Here is a 23,383-nt window from a genome sequence, read left to right as displayed (position 1 = left end):
GATATGTCCAGCAACAACATGAAGACAGGGGCAGCATATAAGTCAATACCAGAAGCATTTATTGACTGATCTCAAAAGTGTTGGCTTACAAAAGCAAAATAAGTTATCACAGTAAAAATAATCAAGGGTGTTCTTTCACATTCCTCAACACTGCATAAACAATATGCATTTCCATAAACAAATGAAATATCAGCTGAAAATACAGCATCTTGGTATTTGTTCAGATTGCAGGATCAACAAGAGCTTTTACCACATTTTTTGATATCTGTTTAATCTTACCTTATGGCCTGCACTTGCTTGTGAAGCTGTCGAGGGCACGTTTGATAGAGACAGCATCGATGTCCTTCTTCTGTAGCTTCTGGTACAGAATGTCGACGTGGGGCATGATTTTGTGAAAAAGCCGCAGGAAAAAAATTACATCTTCATCATGTAGTATCCTCACGTAGCCAGCTGCCTCTCTCAAGGTGTGCTGGTCAAATGAACCCAATGAACCCGTCCGGATGGCTTCAAAACATTATATGAGGTCGTCTCGATTCTCGTAGACAGTGTTCACGACTCTGCTGTTGCTAACCTCATCGTTGTGGCGGCGGACAGCTAGCCTGTATCCCTCATCCAGTTGAGTGGCAATATTCACTCTCCCAAAAGCAGACAATCTCAAACAGCTATATGTGGGTCTTTGACAGCTAATTTTTCTTAATCTTTTCTGAAAGATGGTGCATGTCGGTTACACCAGTCGCTGTCCAAGCGGTGCTGTCTGCTGTGCCGCCTTCAGGGTGGAAGAGTAAGCAGGGGTAGCAAAAAACTGCATTAGCTACATCGCAGCCTGCTAGCCAGGTTTTCCGTTCATACCAATTTTGGGAAAATCCTCGGGTGTAGGACTTCCCCCCTTTAGTAGACACCTGTTGAATTATTAAATTTGGTCTGGGAGGTCCTAATTGTTTCGTTGCCAATTTATCTTAATTTGTTCGCCGACAAAAAGGAACTTCTTTCAAAGACACAATCGAGTTGGACTGAAGCCTAGCCATTTTGATAGTAGTAGTGAATTGATTGAGGCTGCTACCTGGTCTTTTCTTAGTTACGTTCATTCGTGGTTACGTTATGTATGACGAAAGCACGTAAGTGCAAGCCCACAGACACCCATAGAGAATGTATTGAAAGCTTTGAAATGTGACAAAAATAGATTTTACATGGGAGTCTATGACAGACTTCTGGGCGATTTTCAACCTGACTGAAATCGCCCAAAAAACGGGCGGGGCCATTTGAAGCACGACTTTAGCCTGATTTGACATTTAGTGGCTGGCAGATCAGACGTGAACACTGATAACTGCTGTTGCCGTGATATAATTTTTTATAAATTTATAAAAAAAAAAAATATTTTTTTTTTTTTTTTTTATATATAATTGATTAGAAAAAAAATCCCTTCCTTTTCCCGTTTGGCAGTGCGTCGCCCATATCGCCCTATTGAACAAGCCGTCCCTGCCCTCAGCACACCTACTTTCCACGGCTATGGGGAAAGAGGAACTGGTTCTCATTGAGGCTGGCAGTCCTTCACAGACACATACATTTACAGGCCAGAGCACACATGGATTCAGCCAATATATCTCTCTCTCTCTCTCTCTCGCTCTCTCTCTCTCGTCCTTTTCTTTACATCATAGGTAAAGTTAAACCCTCTAACAAACCCTCTCACAACACCTACTGTATGTCTGAATGGCATTTTCTGTTTTCGTCTAATTGATTGACTGACTGAAGGTGCATATATTGTCTCTGAGTATTTTGGTCTGCTGATGTGGCCTATAAACAGGGGGCTATTGTGAACTGAAGATTAAGAGGAGGAGGTAGAAAGGAGGGGAGAGGAGGGGCAGATAAGGCAGGATTGTAAGAATAGGAGATCAAATAAAAGGAGGGAGAAAGTATAGGCAGCAGAATTTGAAAACAGATACCTTTAAGGAACAGGTGAAAAGGAGAGGGAAGGGTATGCAGCTGGCAAGACGCAGAACAACAAGGGAATAGCAACGGAGGATCGAAGCAAGTGAAACTCTGGTAAGATTTCTGAAGCAGTGGGGGAAAATGACTTGTTCCATATAATGACTTCCTCTGTTGATGTCTAATGTCTTCCTCTCCATGTAACTCAATCTGTCTCCTACAGCACAGTAATTGGAAATTATTGCTTTCTTCTAACTGAGCCTCATTGTTTTTTCCTGGATTATTAGAATGACTGGTAAATAATGGAGGGAAATTACACCAAATAAGAAAAGTTGTGTCTGTTGTCCAAGCATATCTGGATAAATTAACAATCTCAAAGTTATATTTCTCTTTCACTCTTCAGTAAGGGTTATTTTACAGTGAATCATATAAAAGGAAACGTTTTATTTAATTAATTTGATATACAAGTAGTATACATAAATTGGCCATGTCAGTGAAATAGTTCTGTTTGGTTTATTTCTCCTGCAGGACTGTTAGAAACTCCCTTCTCTCGCGTTCAGCCTGACACTTGACCATGCTCCTGACTATGAACCTGCTCTTTCTGCTGGTCCTGACCTTTCACCCTGACCTGGCCATGGTGAGTATAACCTTTCTCCTCATTACATTAGGAGGCTGGGACCTCTTCAGAAGAGTGCATTATTACAGAAGGTTCAGACAGAAATGTTACAGAAGATTGTAGAACAGATATAATTGTTTGTCTGTCACAGTCTATCGTCTGTCATGTAGAATAGTGAATGTTGTCAGCTTTATTCATTATATATCTATCTGCAACGTTTTACATTTTTGATCTCACTAAGTACGTCCCAAGTGGGATGGAAAGTTGGGACTGTTATACCTTGAAGAATGTTCATAGACGTCAACGCATACTTTTATATCCAGCCAGGCACCTGGTAAAAATGTGTGTATAGCTGAGGAAATCACTTGGTATGTCAAAACAACTGAAGGAAAAATAGTAGGTCTTTACTGAAATAGGACAACTTTTCATGTAGCATACACATTGAGAAATTGTCCCACATGTTTGAATGAGTTGGAGGATGATCAGCATTCCTCTGTTTGTTATTGAGATGGAATTAAGTTGGAGTTGTTAGGCGATAAATTAATGTTAAAGGAAAACTCCACCCAAAAACTATCTTTTGGTATTTGTTAATATAGTCCATAAATATGTTGCATATAAGCAATCAAGTTTTCAAGATATATAACTTTCAAAATACAGATATCATATGATATCATACCGGCTGTATTTCTGTATTTTGAAAGTGATATATCTTGAAAACTTGATTGCTGACATGCTGAACATTTTTGGGACTACATCAACAATGGACTAATGAAACAATTGGGCTTTGGGAGCTGAAGGAGCTGAAGGAGCTGAGGCCCCAGTCTTTTGGGTCACAACCCACTGGGCACAGACGTCAACGTATATTCCACGTTGGTTCAACGTAATTTCATTGAAATGACGTGGAAACAACGTTGATTCAACCAGTGTGTGCCCAGTGGGAATGCATCTGTTTCTCATGAGAACAGGGCGTAGGTTCAGGGCAGATGTGGGTCTGGCTCAGACTACAAAGACCATAGTAGGGGATTGAGGATAGTGGGAATTTGGGGTTGGGGGGTTTGGAGCATCCCCCTCCCAGGGGGGCTGTTCTGTGCCAGTCAGGTTTTCATACACTACAGGGGTTATAGAGGAGACAAGTCATCGATTCACATAGCTTCAATATGAACAGTGAAAGGACTTGGATTGGCTTGAAATGATTTGTTATCAGTGGCAGACTGTCAGGCATGTACAGATTTATCATGGTTGAAGATCAATCTAATAATTTGGGAGAGGTTCTGACTGTTGCTTGGCCTCTATTTGTCTGAGAACCCAACCATCCAACATATAATTCAACACAAAAGTCCTTCTCCAAAACAGAGAAGTTAAGTTATCAACTCATGTTGAGTGGCTAGGCGCTAAAATATGCTATACTAGTACAGCGGTTTCAAAGAACACAGCATGAAAAGACAAACACATGTTCTGAGTTTATTCAATGTTACAAACTGATAACAGAGCGGTCTGTCTCTTTTTGCTCCCGAATTCTGTGTGTTTCAGGGAGGCAGAGCCCAGCGCAAACAAAGGCAGGCTGAGAACAGTCTGAGACCATATCTAGGTAGAGTGGACCCAGGTGAGACAAGCGCCAACATATATACAGTTGAAGTCGGAAGTTTACATACACCTTAGCCAAATACATTTAAACTCAGTTTTTCACAATTCCTGACATTTAATCCTAGTAAAAATTCCCTGTCTTAGGTCAGTTAGGATCACCACTTTATTTTAAGAATGAAATGTCAGAATAATAGTAGAGAGTGATTTATTTCAGCTTTTATTTCTTTCATCACATTCCCAGTGGGTCAGATGTTTACATACACTCAATTAGTATTTGGTAGCATTGCCTTTAAATTGGTTAACTTGGGTCAAACGTTTCGGGTAGCCTTCCACAAGCTTCCCACAATAAGTTGGGTGAATTGTGGCCCATTCCTCCTGACAGAGCTGGTGTAACTGAGTCAGGTTTGAAGGCCTCTTTGCTCGCACATGCTTTGTCAGTTCTGCCCACAAATGTTCTATAGGATTGAGGTCAGGGCTTTGTGATGGCCACTCCAATACCTTGACTTTGTTGTCCTTAAGCCATTTTGCCACAACTTTGGAAGTATGCTTGGGGTCATTTTGGGGTCATTTGGAAGACCAAGCTTTAACTTCCTGACTGATGTCTTGAGATGTTGCTTCAAAATATCCACATAATTTTCCTTCCTCATGATGCCATCTATTTTGTGAATTGCACCATTCCCTCCTGCAGCAAAGCACCCCCACAGCATGATGCTGCCACCCTCGTGCTTCACGGTTGGGATGGGTGTTCTTCGGCTTGCAAGCGACCCCCTTTTTCCTCCAAACATAACGATGGTCATTATGGCCAAACAATTCTATTTTTGTTTCATCAGACGAGAGGACATTTCTCCAAAAAGTACGATCTTTGTCCCCATGTGCACTTGTTAACCGTAGTCTGGCTTTTTATGGCGGTTTTGGAGCAGTGGCTTCTTCCTTGCTGAGCGGCCTTTCAGGTTATGTCGATATAGGACTCGTTTTACTGTGGATATAGATACTGTTGTACCTGTTTCCTCCAGCATCTTCACAAGGTCCTTTGCTGTTGTTCTGGGATTGATTTGCACTTTTCGCACCAAGAACGCGTCTCCTTCCTGAGCGGTATGACAGCTGCGTGGTCCCATGGTGTTTATACTTGCGTACTATTGTTTGTACAGATGAATGTGGTACCTTCAGGCGTTTGGAAATTGCTCCCAAGGATGAACCAGACTTGTGGAGGCCTACAATGTTTTTTCTGAGGTCTTGGCTGATTTATTTTGTTTGAAGGTAGGCCTTGAAATACATCCACATGTACACCTCCAATTGACTCAAATGATGTCAATTAGCCCATCAGATGCTTCTAAAGCCATGACATCATTTTCTGGAATTTTCCAAGCTGTTTAAAGGCACAGTCAACTTAGTGTATGTAAACTTCTGACTCACTGGAATTGTGATACAGTGAATAATAAGTGAAATAATCTGTCTGTAAACAATTGTTGGAAAAATTACTTGTGTCATGCACAAAGTAGATGTCCTAACCGACTTGCCAAAACTATAGTTTGTTAACAATAAATTTGTGGAGTGGTTGAAAAACAAGTTTTAATGACTCCAACCTAAGTGTATGTAAACTTCCGACTTCAACTGTAACTCTTTATCCACAATATAGCACGGGGTGTAAAGCCATAATACATGCGTTTTCCAGCAGCAGACTATGATCGATAATGTCAAAAGCCAAACTGAAGTCTAACAAAACAGCTCCCACAATCTTTTGATCATCAATTTCTCTCAGCCAATCAGTCATTTGTGTAAGTGCCATGCTTGTTGAATGTCCTTCCCTATAAGCGTGCTGAAAGTCTGTTGTCATTTTGTTTACTGTAAAATTGCATTGTATCTGGTCAAACACACATTTTTCAAAGGTTTACTAAGGGTTAACCCTAAAAGTGCCAAATTGGTAATGATTGCAAAGAGACACTTTCTATCAAGCAGTAACACTTTCTCTTTTATCAACCTTTTGTAACACAAGTAAATGGTTTTAATTCCCCAAAATAAACATATATTTTAACATTTTCATACATTTATAGTCAAATTTGATGTTTAATAATCATTGATCTTTAGACTGCAAATAACCCCATTGTAGTTCTGCATCCACTGATTTTCTTTTCAAAGCATGACAGTCTCTTCCACCTACCTTCCTTCCTCTCCATCTCTCCATCTCTCCATATGCTAGTCCTACTATGTGAGCTTCTGAAGTGTCACAGTCCAATGGGCTCCTGGTGCCAGGTGGTTCAGGACAACGGAGTCCTCTTCCCAAAGTGTGTGTGTCCTAAGACCTGCCCACGGTAGGACCACACCACTAACTTCATTCAGTTGTATTCAAGTGAAACAGAAACGTGCATTACACTGACTACAGTATTAGTCATCATGCTTGTAATTACTTGTGTGTGCAGGCAGGGGGCACCAGTGTGCAGTGTTCTGGGAAAGACCTATGGGAACGAGTGTCTGTTGCATAGAGAAGCCTGCCGCAAGAGACGTCACATTGGAATGGCTCATATAGGGCCCTGTCTGGGTAGGATACACAAACACACACAGTACTGCAGTACTGTACCTACATAATAAGCCTTCTTCAAGTCCAGTTTCCACTTCATGCTTGCTTATGTTTGTTTCCAAGTTCCCAAGGCAAACTGCACAGAGGAGGAGTATGGCCAGTTCCCATACCGCCTCATGGACTGGTTCCTCCTATTGAGTCGCATGGGAGAGTCCTACGCCCCCTACTCCCCGCCCCAGAGCTGCCTGAGCCACGCCCAGCGCTCCCAACTAGCCCAGGTAACAGACAAGGCAGAGGAATAGGGCTGGGCAACTCTGGTCCTGGAGGGCTGCAGTGTTCGCAAGCTCTACCGCACCTGATTACACTTATCACTAACTAAATTAAAGAGCACTTTGGCACAAGAGCACTATGATTTGTGTTGTGGTATGAAATTGTTACAGTTACCGGGAGCAGATGTCATTTAAGGTTAAAAAGCTCCTGTGTAGCTTATTGTGTGGGCTTCCACTACTCGGAATGAGGGGGCATTCAGGAACCCCAGTATAAATAGACTTAGTCAATAATCACTAAATTATTAAATAAGAAAGATAACTGGGTGGTAATTTATATCCTCATCCCTGCCTTCCTGACCTGTCGCCCTACCTTTATCTATTCAACAAACCACATCTTTAACCCTCCCTCCCTCTCTAGACTCTGTCCATCCTCCTTTTAGGTAAATTGGCATTAGGAGAGCCTGAGCTGTATAGCTCATTCTTGTCATTCAATATTCCTCTACTTAGATGTCTCCTCTCTCTCCTGAATTGTATAGCAGAGGTTTGCCCTGCTGGACAAGAACAAGGATGGAAAGCTGAGCCGGAGGGACCTGAGGAAGTTACGCTACAAGAGAATGCCTCTAGAGCACTGTGCTACCTCCTTCTTCCAGTGAGCCCCACTCTGAATACACACTTAGACTTTATCTTTTTTATTCTCTACGTACCATATACAAATTATGACACATACAAATCCCCATTATGTTCATCTGTGTCTTTATCAGTTGCCAACTGTCAATATAATTTCATCTCAGTCAATACAGGAAAAAATTCAAATTCAACTGATAAATTGAGAACATTATGGAAAAATGTGAAATTGGGGGAAATTACCTATTTGTAAAGAGAAGGTCAAATGATTTCCTGAATGTAGAGGGTTAAATTGTCATTCGCCCCCATTCCATGTTGCACCTCCCATCCTCATGTTCTCTCTGCACCCCATCCTCAGCAGACATCCTCTGTGCCAACCCCCTTCCTGTGATCCCCCCCCCTCTCCCTCTACTACCCAGACAACCCCCCTTCCCACTCATCACACTCTCCTCTCTATCTCACCCATCCCTCCCTCCCCCCATGTCCTCATCCCTCTCTTTCCTCCCTACTAAGTCTATCCCCCCCCCCCCCCCAACCCTCTCCCGCCTCAGTCGTAAAGCTGGTGTGTGTTGCCAGTCTGCAGTGACAGGTTTTGTGGGAGTGAGGCTGGCTGGCTGTTTACTAATGTTTATTACGCACTGTGCTTCCCACTGTGTGTGGATTAGCACAAATGGAAAGGGTACCCTTCAAAGATATTGTTTCTGTGTGGGTGAAGACTAATGTCAGTCTGTGCATATTGTATGCAGATGTGTTTGTTTGCATAAGTCCTTTGTGTATGTGTGTGTGCCTGCGTGTGTGCATGCATGTGTGTGTGTGTGTGTGTGTGTGGGGGGGGGGGGGGGGTGTTTATTTGCAACAGTATATGTTTGTTTATGTGTATTTGTATTTATTATGGATTATGGATCCCCATTAGTTCCTGCCAAGGCAGCAGCTACTCTTCCTGGGGTCCAGCAACATTAAGGAAGTTATATACAATAAAAAATATTACATGACATTACATTTCATAACACTTTTCACAACATATTAAGTGTGTGCCCCTCAGGCCACTACTCTACTACCACATATCTACAATACAAAATCCATGTGTACGTGTGTGTAGAGTGCATATGTTATCATGTGTATGCGTGTGTCTGTGCCTGTGTGAGTGTCTCTTCACAGTCCCCGCTGTTCCATAAGGTGTATTTTTATCTGTTTTTTCAATCTGATTCTACTACTTGCAACAGTTACCTGATGTGGAATAGAGTTCCATGCAGCCATGGCTCTATGTAGTACTGTGTGCCTCCCATAGTCTGTTCTGGACTTTGGGATTGTGAAGAGACCTCTGGTGGCATGTCTTGTGGGGTATGCATAGGTGTCTGAGCTGTGTGCTAGTAGTTTAACCAGGCAGATCGGTGCATTCAGCATGTCAATACTTTTTACAAAAACAAGTAGTGATGAAGTCAACCTCTCCTCTACTTTGAGCCATGAGAAATTGACATGCATATTATTAATGTTAGCTCTCCGTGTACATTTAAGGGCCAACCGTGCTGCCCTGTTCTGAGCCAAATGCAATTTTTTAAAGTCCCTCTTTGTGGCACCTGACCACACGACTGGACAGTAGCCAGGTGCGACAAAACTAGGGCCTGTAGGACCTGCCTTGTTGATAGTATTGTTAAGAAGGCAGAGTAACGCTTTATTATGGACAGACTTCTCCCCATCTTAGCTACTGTTGCATCTACATATTTTGACCATGACCGTTTACAATCCAGGTTTACTCCAAGCAGTTTAGTCACCTCAACTTCCACATTTCCACAGTATTCATTACAAGATTTAGTTGAGGTTTAGGGTTTGGTGAATTATTTGTCCCAAATACAATGCTTTTAGTTTTTGAAATATCTGGGACTAACTTATTTTTGCCACCCATTCTGAAACTGATCGCAGCTCTTTGTTTTTCTCTTTTTTTCTTCTTCTTTTTTTAGGGGGGGGGATGGATCAGCTTAATATTGCAGATAGATTGTATCTTCTATCAATGTAATTGTCTGCATCACTTCCAATCCCCCATGTTTTTTATATATATACTCCCCTTTATTACTTTTCAACCCCGCCATCCTTTCCCTACATGGAGTAAATTAGTGAACAACAATGCCCAGGCCTCTACTTCCGGTCTATACTTACTATCTACACCTTATGGACACAGTTAATTTTACAATAATTATATTATATATATATATATATATATATATATATATATATATATATATATATATATTTTTTTTGCTCCTGAACTTTGTTAAGTGTTGCAGTAAATTCACTCGCTGTAGTAGCTGACATGTAAAGTGTTGAGTCATCCGCATACATATACACACTGGCTTTACTCAAACCCTGTGGCATGTCATTAGTAAATATTGAAAAAAGTATGGGGACTAGACAGCTGCCCTGTGGAATTCCTGATTTTACCTGGATTATGTTAGAGAGACTATCATTAAAGAACACCCTCTGTGTTCTGACAGGTACAGTTAAAGTCAGAAGTTTACATACACCTTAGCCAAATACATTTAAAATTAGTTTTTCACAATTCCTGACATTTAATCGTAGTAAAAATTCCCTGTCTTAGGTCAGTTAGGATCACCACTTTATTTTAAGAATGTGAAATGTCAGAATAATATTATTTATTTCAGCTTTTATTTCTTTCATCACATTCCCAGTGGGTCAGAAGTTTACATACACTCAATTCGTTTTTGGTAGCATTGCCTTTAAATTGTTTAACTTGGGTCAAACGTTTCGGGTAGCCGTCCACAAGCTTCCCACAATAAGTTGGGTGAATTTTGGCCCATTCCTCCTGACAGAGCTGGTGTAACTGAGTCAGGTTTGAAGGCCTCATTGCTCGCACACACTTTTTCAGTTCTGCCCACAAATGTTCTATAGGATTGAGGTCAGGGCTTTGTGATGGCCACTCCAATACCTTGACTTTTGTCCTTAAGCCATTTTTTGCCACAACTTTGGAAGTATGCTTGGGGTCATTGTCCTTTTGGAAGACCCATTTGTGACCAAGCTTTAACTTCCTGACTGATGTCTTGAGGTGTTGCTTCAATATATCCACATCATTTTCCTTCCTCATGATGCCATCTATTTTCTGAAGTGCACCAGTCCCTCCTGCAGCAAAGCACCCCCACAGAATGATCCTGCCACCCCCGTCCTTCACAGTTGGGATGGTGTTCTTCGGCTTGCAAGCGTCCCCCTTTTTCCTCCAACATAACGATGGTCATTATGGTGTTTATACTTGCGTACTATTGTTTGTACAGATGAACGTGGTACCTTCCGGCGTTTGGAAATTGCTCCCAAGGATGAACCAGACTTGTGGAGGTCTATCATTTTCTTTCTGAGGTCTTGGCTGATTTCTTTTGATTTTCCCATGATGTCAAGCAAAGAGGCACTGAGTTTGAAGGTAGGCCTTGAAATACATCCCCAGGTACACCTCCAATTGACTCAAATGATGTCAATTAGCCTATCAGATGCTTCTAAAGTCATGACATCATTTTCTGGAATTTTCCAAGCTGTTTAAAGGCACAGTCAACTTAGTGTATGTAAACTTCTGACCCATTGGAATTGTGATACAGTGAATTATAAGTGAAATAATCAGTCTGTAAACAATTGTTGGAAAAATTACTTCTGTCATGCACAAAGTAGATGTCCTAACCGACTTGCCAAAACTATAGTTTGTTAACAAGAAATGTGTGGAGTGGTTGAAAAATGAGTTTTTATGACTCCAACCTAAGTGTATGTAAACTTCCGACTTCAACTGTAACTCTTTATCCACAATATAGCACGGGGTGTAAAGCCATAATATATGCGTTTTCCAGCAGCAGACTATGATCGATAATGTCAAAAGCCAAACTGAAGTCTAACAAAACAGCTCCCACAATCTTTTGATCATCAATTTCTCTCAGCCAAAAAGTCATTTGTGTAAGTGCCATGCTTGTTGAATGTCCTTCCCTATAAGTGTGCACAGTGGTCTAAGGCACTGCATCACAGTGCTAGCTGTGCCACTAGAGATCCTGGTTCGAGTCCATGCTCTGTCACAGCAGGCCGCGACCGGGAGACCCATGGGCGGCGCACAATTGGTCCAAGGTAGGGGAGGGTTTGGCCGGCAGGGATGTGGGTTCGTTTCCCACGGGGGGCCAGTATGACAAAAAACAAAACAAACAAAAAAACATGTATGCATTCACTAACTGTAAGTCGCTCTGGATAAGAGCGTCTGCTAAATGACTAATATGTAAATGTCTGTCATTTTGTTTACTGTAAAATTGCATTGTATCTGGTCAAACACACATTTTTCAAAAGTTTACTAAGGGTTGGTAACAGGCTGATTGGTCAGCTATTTGAGCCAGTAAATGGGGCTTTACTATTCTTGGGTAGCGGAATTACTTTTGCTTCCCTCCAGGCCTGAGGGCACACACTTTCTTGTAGGCTTAGATTGAAGATATGGCAAATAGGAGTGGCAATATCGTCTGCTGTTATCCTCAGTAAAGGTGGCTTGTCATTGTCACCTTAAATTTCAGGTGCTCCAAAGCTTTTTACTATCATTCTTTATATCAATTATCTTTGTTTCATAGTATAGTTTCTTCTTTATTTTTATTAAGTTTAGTCACATGATTTCTTAATTCGCAGTACGTTTGCCAATCGTTTGTGCAGCCAGACTTATTTGCCATTCCTTTTGCCTCATCCCTCTCACCCATACAATTTTTTAAATTCCTCATCAATCCACAGGGGTTTAACAGTTTTTACAGTCATTTTCTTAATAGGTGCATGCTTATTAGTAACTGGAGTAAGCAATTTCATAAATGTGTCAAGTGCAGCGTCTGGTTACTCCTCATTACACACCACAGACCAGCAAATATTCTTTACATCATCAACATAGGAATTACTACAAAACGCATTGTAATTTATGACCTCTTATACAGTAGGGAAAAAAAGTATTTAGTCAGCCACCAATTGTGCAAGTTCTCCCACTTAAAAAGATGAGAGAGGCCTGTAATTTCATCATAGGTACACGTCAACTATGACAGACAAATTGAGGGGAAAAAATCCAGAAAATCACATTGTAGGATTTTTTATGAATTTATTTGCAAATTATGGTGGAAAATAAGTATTTGGTCACCTACAAACAAGCAAGATTTCTGGCTCTCACAGACCTGCAACTTCTTCTTTAAGAGGCTCCTCTGTCCTCCACTCGTTACCTGTATTAATGGCACCTGTTTGAACTTGTTATCAGTATAAAAGACACCTGTCCACAACCTCAAACAGTCACACTCCAAACTCCACTATGGCCAAGACCAAAGAGCTGTCAAAGGACACCAGAAACAAAATTGTAGAGCTGCACCAGGCTGGGAAGACTGAATCTGCAATAGGTAAGCAGCTTGGTTTGAAGAAATCAACTGTGGGAGCAATTATTAGGAAATGGAAGACATACAAGACCACTGATAATCTCCCTCGATCTGGGGCTCCACGCAAGATCTCACCCCGTGGGGTCAAAATGATCACAAGAACGGTGAGCAAAAATCCCAGAACCACACGGGGGGACCTAGTGAATGACCTGCAGAGAGCTGGGACCAAAGTAACAAAGCCTACCATCAGTAACACACTACGCCGCCAGGGACTCAAATCCTGCAGTGCCAGACGTGTCCCCCTGCTTAAGCCAGTACTTGTCCAGGCCCGTCTGAAGTTTGCTAGAGTGCATTTGGATGATCCAGAAGAGGATTGGGAGAATGTCATTGTTATGTGGGCAGCTTGTCTCTCCCTTTTCTGTTTCCCTTCCTCCTTGTTTTGTCCCCTCTTTTTCTGTTGTATGTGTGTTTGTCCCCTTTATGTGGGTGTGTCTGGAGTGGAGCAGGGGGCGTGCTCAGGATCTGCCTCTCCTGTGCAGCTGCGGGTTGTTTCCAGTGATTCCTGCCTACGCAGCTGCATCCTATTCTCTCATCAACCTGCACTACTTATTCCTGGGCATGGCTCTCCACCGGCGCCAGATCGTTGTTCTTACCAGAGCGGTAACTTGGCTCACCAGTAAAGTTTTTTTGTCTTTGTCTTCAGCCTGGCTCTCCACTCTCCTTTACCTGTCGTTTGTTTTGTCTTCAGTTCGGACATACCTCCCAACCTGCCTGCCTTCCTGCCGGTCGGTCTGCCTGCCTGCCTGCCTGCCTGCCTGCCTCAGCCTCTCCTTCCTCCGGAGCCGACTAGCCCACTCTGTTCCTTTACTTCAGTTGTTTTTGGACTAAGACAATTTGAACTTTTATTAAAACATTTTTGTTTCTTCCACTCCCTTTGTCGTGTTGGTTTCTCTGAGTGCTGGGTTGAACCATAGCCATAACAGAACGATCTGGCCATGGACCCAACAGAGAAACAGCACGGGGCAAACAAAGACAGCTTCCAACAAGCTATCCAGGCTCAAGGAACGTTGCTAGGACAGCATGACCAGTTGATTCGGACTCTTGTGGAAGATAATCATCAACTGCTGAACCAGGTGACTCAGTTAACTACACACGTCTCTAAATTGTCTGTTATCAGTTCTCCATCTCTCTCTGACCCCCAGTTTGATGCACCCCAAGTTGTTTCCTCGGACACTAGGCAGGCTTCGTTCCGTCGGGAACCCCCTGTCACGTCGCCTGAACCGTTCAATGGAGAATTGGACAAGTGCCGGGGATTTTTGCTTCAGTGTGACTTGATTTTTCGGCAGAGACCACTGTCGTTTTCTACTGATTCATCTAAGGTACATTATGTTCTGGGGCTGTTAAGAGGGAAAGCTCTGGTTTGGGCTGAGGCTGTGTGCTCAGATCAAACTTTGACTGGATTGACTTTTGCTGATTTCTCTGCTAAATTGAAGACTGTTTTTGACCATCCTGACCATGTGGGTAATTCCTCCAAGATACTTTTTAATTTGAGGCAGGGTTCTAACAGTGTGGCAGAGTACTCTATTGAGTTCTGGACGTTGGCAGCGGACTCCAAGTGGAACAATGTGGCACTTCAAGGAGCATTTCTAAACGGTTTGAATGAAGCCATTAAGGATGAACTGGCTGCTCGTGATGAGCCACATGATTTACATTCTCTCGTTTCCCTGTCCATCAAGCTAGACAATCGGTTGCGGGAGAGGCGTCGGGAGAGAGGCGATCGGCCACATCTAGGAGGACGAGTTCCCCAGCCTTCAACCACTCGAGTCTCGCCTCTCCGGAGTCGGCAGCTTCTTGTTCCTGATTCCATCCCGAGCACAGAGGAGGAACCTATGCAAGTGGGTCGAGCTCGACTACCTCCAGCTGAGCGGCAACGGCGCCTCCAGGCAGGTGAGTGCCTGTACTGTGGAGACGCCACACACATTCTGGCTACATGCCCTAAGCGGCCAAAAGACAAGGCTCGCTCGTAACGGTGGGTCTACTTGCGAGCCCAGAGTTAGATCCTGAACCCATCATTCCCCGATTACAAGTACCTGTAACCTTACGTTTCCAGAGTCATTCCCTGCCACTCTCAGCTCTCATAGACTCAGGTGCAGAAGATAACTTTATTAGCCACCAGTTCGTTACACAAGCTCGTATCCCCATGGAGCCACTACCTACCCCCATCCGGGTCACAGCCCTTGATGGGCGCCTCCTCGCGGAGATAACTCATCAAACCACCCCCGTTTCCCTAGTGATTTCTGGCAATCATTGTGAAAGCATTCAGCTAAGAGTTATGTCTGGCTCAGCTACCTCCCTAATCCTTGGCTTCCCCTGGTTGGCTCTTCACAACCCACAAATTGATTGGACACGTCACACCATTCTCAGTTGGAGCACTAACTGCCATTCCGAGTGCCTGAGGTCAGCGGTTCCCCCCACTAAGTGTAACCCAACTCCTCCCTCAGCTCCTCTTGATCTGTCATCTGTCCCCAAAGAATACCATGACTTAGCGGAGGTTTTCAGTAAGGACAAGGCTCTGTCTCTACCACCACATAGGCCTTATGATTGCCCTATTGAACTGCTCCCTGGTGCTCCCTTGCCCTCTAGTCGGTTATACAATCTGTCCCGACCGGAAAGAGAGGCAATGGAGCAGTACATTGGTGATTCTCTGGTCTCGGGCATAATCCGTCCCTCGTCGTCTCCTTTGGGTGCAGGTTTCTTTTTCGTGGAAAAGAAGGACAAGTCGTTACGCCCCTGTATCGATTTCAGGGGTTTAAACAACATAACTGTTAAAAACAAGTATCCCCTTCCACTCATCAACTCAGCTTTTGAACCTCTGCATGGCGCCACAGTGTTTTCCAAGCTCGACCTCAGGAATGCTTATCACCTTGTCCGAATCCGAAAGGGAGATGAGTGGAAAACCGCTTTCAACACTCCACTGGGACATTTTGAGTATTTGGTCATGCCCTTTGGGCTTTCAAATGCCCCTGCGGTTTTCCAAGCCATGGTGAACGATGTTCTTAGGGATTTTTTGAACCGTTTTGTCTTTGTATACCTGGATGATATTCTTGTTTTTTCCAAGTCACCCGAGGAGCATGAGTCACACGTCCGTCAAGTCCTTCAACGGCTCTTGGAGAACAAGCTGTACGTCAAGGCAGAGAAGTGTGAGTTCCACAAACAGTCTACATCGTTCCTTGGATTCATAATTGAGAGCGGGCAGGTGAAGGCGGACCCCGAGAAGATCCGGGCAGTGACGGAATGGCCCACACCCACCACCCGTAAGCAACTTCAACGATTTTTGGGCTTTGCTAACTTCTACCGTAGATTCATTAAGGGTTTTAGTAGAGTGGTGGCACCCCTTACAAGACTCACATCTCCTAAAATCCCTTTTCGGTGGTCCCCTGAGGCGGAGCAGGCGGTAGGGGTTTTGAAGGAACTGTTTTCCACCTCCCCCGTGTTGATACACCCCAATACCTCTCTACAGTTTGTTGTGGAGGTGGACGCGTCGGACTCAGGTGTGGGAGCAGTCCTCTCCCAGCGCTCCCCCACTGACCAAAGGCTTCACCCCTGTGCTTTTTTCTCCAAGAAATTGTCACCCACAGAACGGAATTACGACGTTGGAAACCGGGAACTGCTGGCGGTCAAGCTTGCACTGGAGGAATGGCGGCACTGGCTGGATGGAGCTGAATTGCCGTTTGTGGTCTGGACTGACCACAAAAACTTGGCTTACATCCAAGCCACTAAGAGACTCAACTCACGCCAAGCCAGATGGGCCCTGTTTTTTAGTAGGTTTAACTTTATTCTTACATACAGACCGGGGTCAAGAAATGTTAAACCAGATGCTTTGTCCCGCCAGTTTGCTGACCCTTCGGAGACCAGCGAGCCTGAGGCAGTCCTGCCTTCCTCATGCGTCGTGGCGGCTGTTCAGTGGGAGATCGAGTCTCTTGTGAAGACTGCACTTGCCACGGACCCGGGACCGGGTGATGGTCCTCCCAACCTACTCTTTGTTCCCGAGACGGTCCGGTCTCAGGTGTTGCAGTGGATTCACACCTCCCGTTTTGCTGGTCACCCTGGGATGAGACGCACGTTGACGCTGCTTAGGAGACATTTTTGGTGGCCTTCAATGGAAACTGACGTTCGGGCTTTTGTGGCAGCCTGTTCAACCTGTGCTCGGGGCAAAGCCTCCCATCAGTCCCCTTCGGGGCTGCTGCTACCCCTCCCAGTTCCCAGCCGTCCCTGGTCCCACATTGCCATGGATTTTGTCACCGGCCTACCCAAGTCTGAAGGTAATGATACTATACTTACCATTGTGGACAGATTCTCTAAATCTGTCCACTATATAGCATTACCAAAATTACCGTCTGCCAGTGAGACAGCGGACCTCCTAGTCCAACATGTATTCCGTCCCCATGGAATACCTGTGGACATCGTATCTGATAGAGGCCCACAGTTTACTTCCCGTGTTTGGAAGGGTTTCTGTTCTGCTTTGGGTGCTTCCGTTAGTCTGTCCTCAGGGTTTCATCCCCAGACCAACGGTCAAACAGAAAGAGCCAATCAAAACCTCGAAGCAACCCTTCGTTGTGTGGCTGCTCAACATCCATCATCCTGGGCTAAACATCTGCCCTGGATAGAGTACGCCCACAACTCCCTCACCGCCTCTGCCACCGGTCTTTCACCCTTCGAGGTTACCATGGGTTACCAACCCCCTCTGTTTCCTGCTCAGGAGAAGGAATTGGCTGTTCCTTCGGTTCAGGAGAACCTCCGCCGCTGCCAGAGAGTGTGGAGCGACGCTCGGGAAGCATTGCTTCGGACCACCGACAGGAACAAGACAACAGCGGATAGGAGCAGGACTCCCGCACCTGTGTTTCATCCTGGTCAAGAGGTTTGGCTGTCATCTAAGAACGTACCTCTTCGTACCAAATCACGCAAGCTGTCTCCTCGGTACCTGGGTCCGTTTGTGGTGGAATCCATCATTAACCCCGCTGCGGTTCGTTTGAAGTTGCCTTCAGCCATGAAGATACACCCTACCTTCCACGTCTCCCAACTGAAACCTGTGTCCTCCAGCCTTTTGTGTCCGCCGGCTGATCCACCTCCACCTGTTCGCCTCATTGACGACCATCCGGCCTACACCGTCAGTAGGCTCCTGGACTCTCGGAGGCGGGGTAGGGGTCTCCAATACCTAGTCGATTGGGAAGGTTATGGACCAGAGGAGAGGTCTTGGGTCCCTAAGCGTTTTGTGTTGGATCCTCAGCTGATCACGGACTTCCATCACGACAACCCTGACAGGCCTGGTGGGTCGCCAGGTGGCGACCATTGAGGGGGGGGTACTGTTATGTGGGCAGCTTGTCTCTCCCTTTTCTGTTTCCCTTCCTCCTTGTTTTGTCCCCTCTTTTTCTGTTGTATGTGTGTTTGTCCCCTTTATGTGGGTGTGTCTGGAGTGGAGCAGGGGGCGTGCTCAGGATCTGCCTCTCCTGTGCAGCTGCGGGTTGTTTCCAGTGATTCCTGCCTACGCAGCTGCATCCTATTCTCTCATCAACCTGCACTACTTATTCCTGGGCATGGCTCTCCACCGGCGCCAGATCGTTGTTCTTACCAGAGCGGTAACTTGGCTCACCAGTAAAGTTTTTTTTGTCTTTGTCTTCAGCCTGGCTCTCCACTCTCCTTTACCTGTCGTTTGTTTTGTCTTCAGTTCGGACATACCTCCCAACCTGCCTGCCTTCCTGCCGGTCGGTCTGCCTGCCTGCCTGCCTGCCTGCCTGCCTCAGCCTCTCCTTCCTCCGGAGCCGACTAGCCCACTCTGTTCCTTTACTTCAGTTGTTTTTGGACTAAGACAATTTGAACTTTTATTAAAACATTTTTGTTTCTTCCACTCCCTTTGTCGTGTTGGTTTCTCTGAGTGCTGGGTTGAACCATAGCCATAACAGTCATATGGTCAGATGAAACCAAAATATAACTTTTTGGTAAAAACTCAACTCATCGTGTTTGGAGGACAAATAATGTTGAGTTGCATCCAAAGAACAACATACCTACTGTGAAGCATGGGGGTGGAAACATCATGCTTTGGGGCTGTTTTTCTGCAAAGGGACCAGGACGACTGATCCGTGTAAAGGAAAGAATGAATGGGGCCATGTATCGTGAGATTTTGAGTGAAAACCTCCTTCCATCAGCAAGGGCATTGAAGATGAAACGTGGCTGGGTCTTTCAGCATGACAATGATCCCAAACACACCGCCCAGGCAACAAAGGAGTGGCTTCGTAAGAAGCATTTCAAGGTCCTGGAGTGGCCTAGCCATAGAAAATCTTTGGAGGGAGTTGAAAGTCTGTGTTGCCCAGCGACAGCCCCAAAACATCACTGCTCTAGAGGAGATCTGCATGGAGGAATGGGCCAAAATACCAGCAACAGTGTGTGAAAACCTTGACCAGACTTACAGAAAACGTTTGACCTGTGTCATTGCCAACAAAGGATATATAACAAAGTATTGAGAAACTTTTGTTATTGACCAAATACTTATTTTCCACCATAATTTGCAAATAAATTCATAAAAAATCCTACAATGTGATTTTCTGGATTTATTTTTCTCATTTTGTCTGTCATAGTTGACGTGTACCTATGATGAAAATTACAGGCCTCTCTCATCTTTTTAAGTGGGAGAACTTGCACAATTGGTGGCTGACTAAATAATTTTTTCCCCCACTGTACACTATATTAGGCCCAGCCTTTTGAACTTTGGTTTTCCTAGATATGGCTACTATGTTGTGATCACTACATCTGATGGATTTGGATACTGCTTTAAAGCAGATTTCTGCAGCATTAGTAAAGATGTGATCAGTACATATTGTTGATTTCATTCCTGTGCTGTTTGTAAATACCCTGGTAGGTTGATTGATAACCTGAACTGGTTACAGTTTGAAGCTTTTTTTTTGAGTGGGCAGCTTGATGAAAGCCAGTCAATGTTATGGTAACCCATAAAATATAGTTCTCTGTTGATATCACATACATTATCAAGCATTTCACACATGTTATCCAGATACTGACTGTTAGCACTTGGTGGTCTATAGCAGCTTTCCACAAGAATGGGCTTTAGGTGAGGCAGATTAACCTGTAGCCATATTACATCAACAGTATTTAACATGAGATCCTCTCGAAGCATTACAGGAATGTGGTTCTGAATATAGACTGCAACACCACCCCCCATTGGCATTTCTGTATTTTCTGTAGTTGTTATAACCATGTATTGCTACCACTGTATCATCACATTTATTATCTAAGTGAGTTTCAGAGATAGTCAGAATATGAATGTGATCTGTTACAAGCAAGTTATTGTCATTAACCTTTTTCTTAGGCTACATATGTTAATGTGGGCTATTTTTAGCACTTTTCTGGGATGCTTGATTGTTTTTATTGCTTTACTGGGAAGCTTATCAGAAGTAGACATGACAATGTTATTTATGTTTGAGCTGATAGTGCAGGGTGAGCTGCACTTCCTACTAGGGCAAACTGCCTCAGTGCTAACAGTATAACTCAGGTTCATAGGCACATGATTACTGTATACAATAGCTGTAGGATCGACAGAGGCATTCAGGGGAGTTAGAGGGACATAAATTAGGTTTCTTACATTGTGACTGCCAACGCCCCTGGGATAATGTACATACATTTGCTGCAGCATTACAACAACGACACAATGGTAGGGATTATCTAAGATGGGCTTGGGTCATTGTGGTCCTCTGTAGCTCAGCTGGTAGAGCACGGCGCTTGTAATGCCAGGGTAGTGGGTTCGATCCCCGGGACCACCCATACGTACAAATGTATGCACGCATGACTGTAAGTCGCTTTGGATAAAAGCGTCTGCTAAATGGCATATTATATTATATTATATTATTGATAAGTCATTGTCTCAAGGCAGCCTTGAAATGTGTGGACAGAGTCCAGGAGCCAAGATTTTTTGGATGGACTTCATCATTCCTGTAGTTTCTAAAAGGTGTCAAAGTTATCTATACATGTTATTCCAACAGAGCTACAGTAATCTTTTATGTGATATTGTGTATGTATATTCTTTGTATACAGGTCATGTGACCATAACAAGAACAGTAAGGTGACCCTGCATGAATGGATCTCCTGTCTGGTGGATCGCTCAGAGATGTGGTTCCACAGCTTCATGTGTGGGTGCAATCCCTTAACCTCACTATCCAAATTATGCTACATTATCAAAACAAATTGTATTCGTCACATTCTTCGTAAACAACAGGCGTAGACTAACAGTGAAATGCTTACTTACGGGCCCTTCCCAACAATGCAGAGAGAAAGAAAATAGAAATATAATAGAAACATAATAACACGTAATAATACAAGTAATAATAAATACACAATGAGCAATGATAACTTGGCTATATACACGGGGTACCAGTACCATTAGCCTTAAATCCTAGTGTCATTTGTTTAGTCTTTAATTGAACTAAATTTGATTACAGCAAATGCTTTGATTACAACAAATGATTATAGCAAATGTTTCTTTCTCTCTCTGACAGCTATGAAAATGGGATCCGGTAAGCTGTGTCCCATGTAGACCGACAACCACCTTTGACCTCGATATGAACACCTCTCCTCTCGCATTTTGTATGTATTCCTCGTGTTACTATTTTTCTGTTATTTCTCATTTTTATCTCTCTGCATTGTTGGGAAGCATTTCAATGTTAGTCTACACCCGTTGTTTACGAAGCATGTGACAAATAAAATTTGATTTGATTTGAATTTGATTTGTCTACATGTGCATCTGTTTATCACTGCTATCTACATTCTACAATCATCAGCATCAATTAATTATCCACTACCAGTATCATATTTCCACTACTCCCTCTAAATGTCACACTCAGTACTGCATTTGTTTTTTTATTTACGACGTCATCTGTTTTGGGAAGTCCACTGTGGGAGAAATGGCCTGTAATAAATGTCAATGAGTCCTGGCTGCCCTCTTAGTGTGTATGGGGATGGCCCGAGGAGAGAGGGGCTCATTAAGAACCAAGAGGACGTGTTGCATGGATCAAGCATCCAATTACTGTGGAGGGAGAGAGAGATGAAGAAAGACTCACAGAGACAGTGGGATATTGTGATGGAGGAATGATGGAGGGAAGAGATAGAAAAGAGATGATGGAAGGAGAGGAAGCTTAGTGTGAGAAGCCGTGACCAGGGAAGTGAACGAGGGATAATTGGGAGGGGAGACGGGGTAAGAAAGAGGAGTGTGGTAATGCACTGTAAACGAAGGAGGGAAATAATAAAGTGTGTTTATGGAAGGAGAGGGGAGTAATGCACTGTAAATGGGGAGTAGAGATGGGGTGGGTAAAGTAATGCATGAAAAATGGATCAGAAATGAGAGAAAGAACAAGAGGGGGATGGAATAGTCTGAGAGAAGTGGGAGAAAAATAGTAACCGAGAAGAGGTTTGATGCTGTGGGAATATTAGCATATTATATCTGTCAAAAGAAGGCAGGAAATGAAGAAATAATGGCCTCTTGTAAGGTCAAAGAGCCAAATCATCAGCCCTTACACAGTCCAGTACATCATATTGAGGTATCTGTTCTGTTGCCTCAGCTTTTCCACAGCTCTTATTGTGTTTTGTTTTGTCTGTGCGTGCGTGTTCTCTAAAAGATCAATAGGGGATGTGCGTGGCCCGGGGTGGATTCTTCGGTTCCACTGGTGTCTCTGGACTAATTAGCCCTCACATTTTGCTTCGCCGGGAGGATGGGAGGAGAAAGAGAGAGAGATATTTCAATATTCAACAGAAGATACAGATGCTTCTCAGACACGGGGCAAATGAGGAATGAGATTTGCAATGTGCCCAGAAAAATATAACCCAAAGAATCAAAACAAGATTTTTTTCCTGACTTCTCAGATTCGCTCTCATCACTTTTGATTAAGACGAGACCACTGGAGGCAGTAAAACATATCAGAGTTTTAAAAAAGAAGAGAGGAAAAAACAGACAGTGAGAGGAGCTGTAAAAAAAGAGATATAGGCATGTGATCGGAGATCAGCCAATTGAGAGCAGGCTGTATTTACTAATGAGTGACCTGCACATCAAGCTGTTAACACAGTCGCCACGGTGAGGTGAAAGGAGCTCTGAATACAATTTCCATGCCCCCTTCAATTGCTCCCCCCATCCCAGGGGACTCGCTCCTTTATCTGTGAAAATGAAATGAGTTGTTGGGGCCACCCCTGGAGGTCCGTGCCTCCCTCCCTCCTTTGTGTGTTCATCCCCTACATTAATACATTCCCACTCATTACCTCAAGACCTGCCCCACCTCCAACTCCACCGCCCCCCGTCTCCCACACCCAGGGGAGGAAAAAACTGATCCACAGCCCCCCCCCCCCATACTTACTCACACTCACCTACAATCTTCTTGTCCTCTTTCTGTTGTCACATGTTGGATGTTGTATAGCTAGATCTTTCACATCCCCCAAC

The 23,383-nt window shown here is 43.9% G+C and overlaps 1 protein-coding gene across 1 annotated transcript; it reads left to right on the top strand.

The window, feature by feature from the left end:
* Positions 1-2,497: 2,497 nt before the first annotated feature.
* On the top strand, positions 2,498-21,493 carry LOC311110517 (SPARC-like; the record flags this gene model as incomplete). The annotated part of the gene is made up of 8 exons (XM_084153036.1): positions 2,498-2,560; positions 4,070-4,142; positions 6,321-6,432; positions 6,541-6,659; positions 6,762-6,916; positions 7,444-7,556; positions 20,995-21,089; positions 21,456-21,493. 8 exons carry the CDS (start codon positions 2,498-2,500, stop codon positions 21,491-21,493), a joined length of 768 nt encoding a protein of 255 aa, XP_084009162.1.
* Positions 21,494-23,383: the final 1,890 nt, after the last annotated feature.

Source organism: Coregonus lavaretus (genome assembly GCF_964263955.1).
Source record: "Coregonus lavaretus genome assembly, chromosome: 36".
NCBI lineage: Eukaryota > Metazoa > Chordata > Actinopteri > Salmoniformes > Salmonidae > Coregonus > Coregonus lavaretus.
Note: the sequence above shows the minus strand (reverse complement) of the source record. Positions and strands in the feature narration are given on the sequence as shown.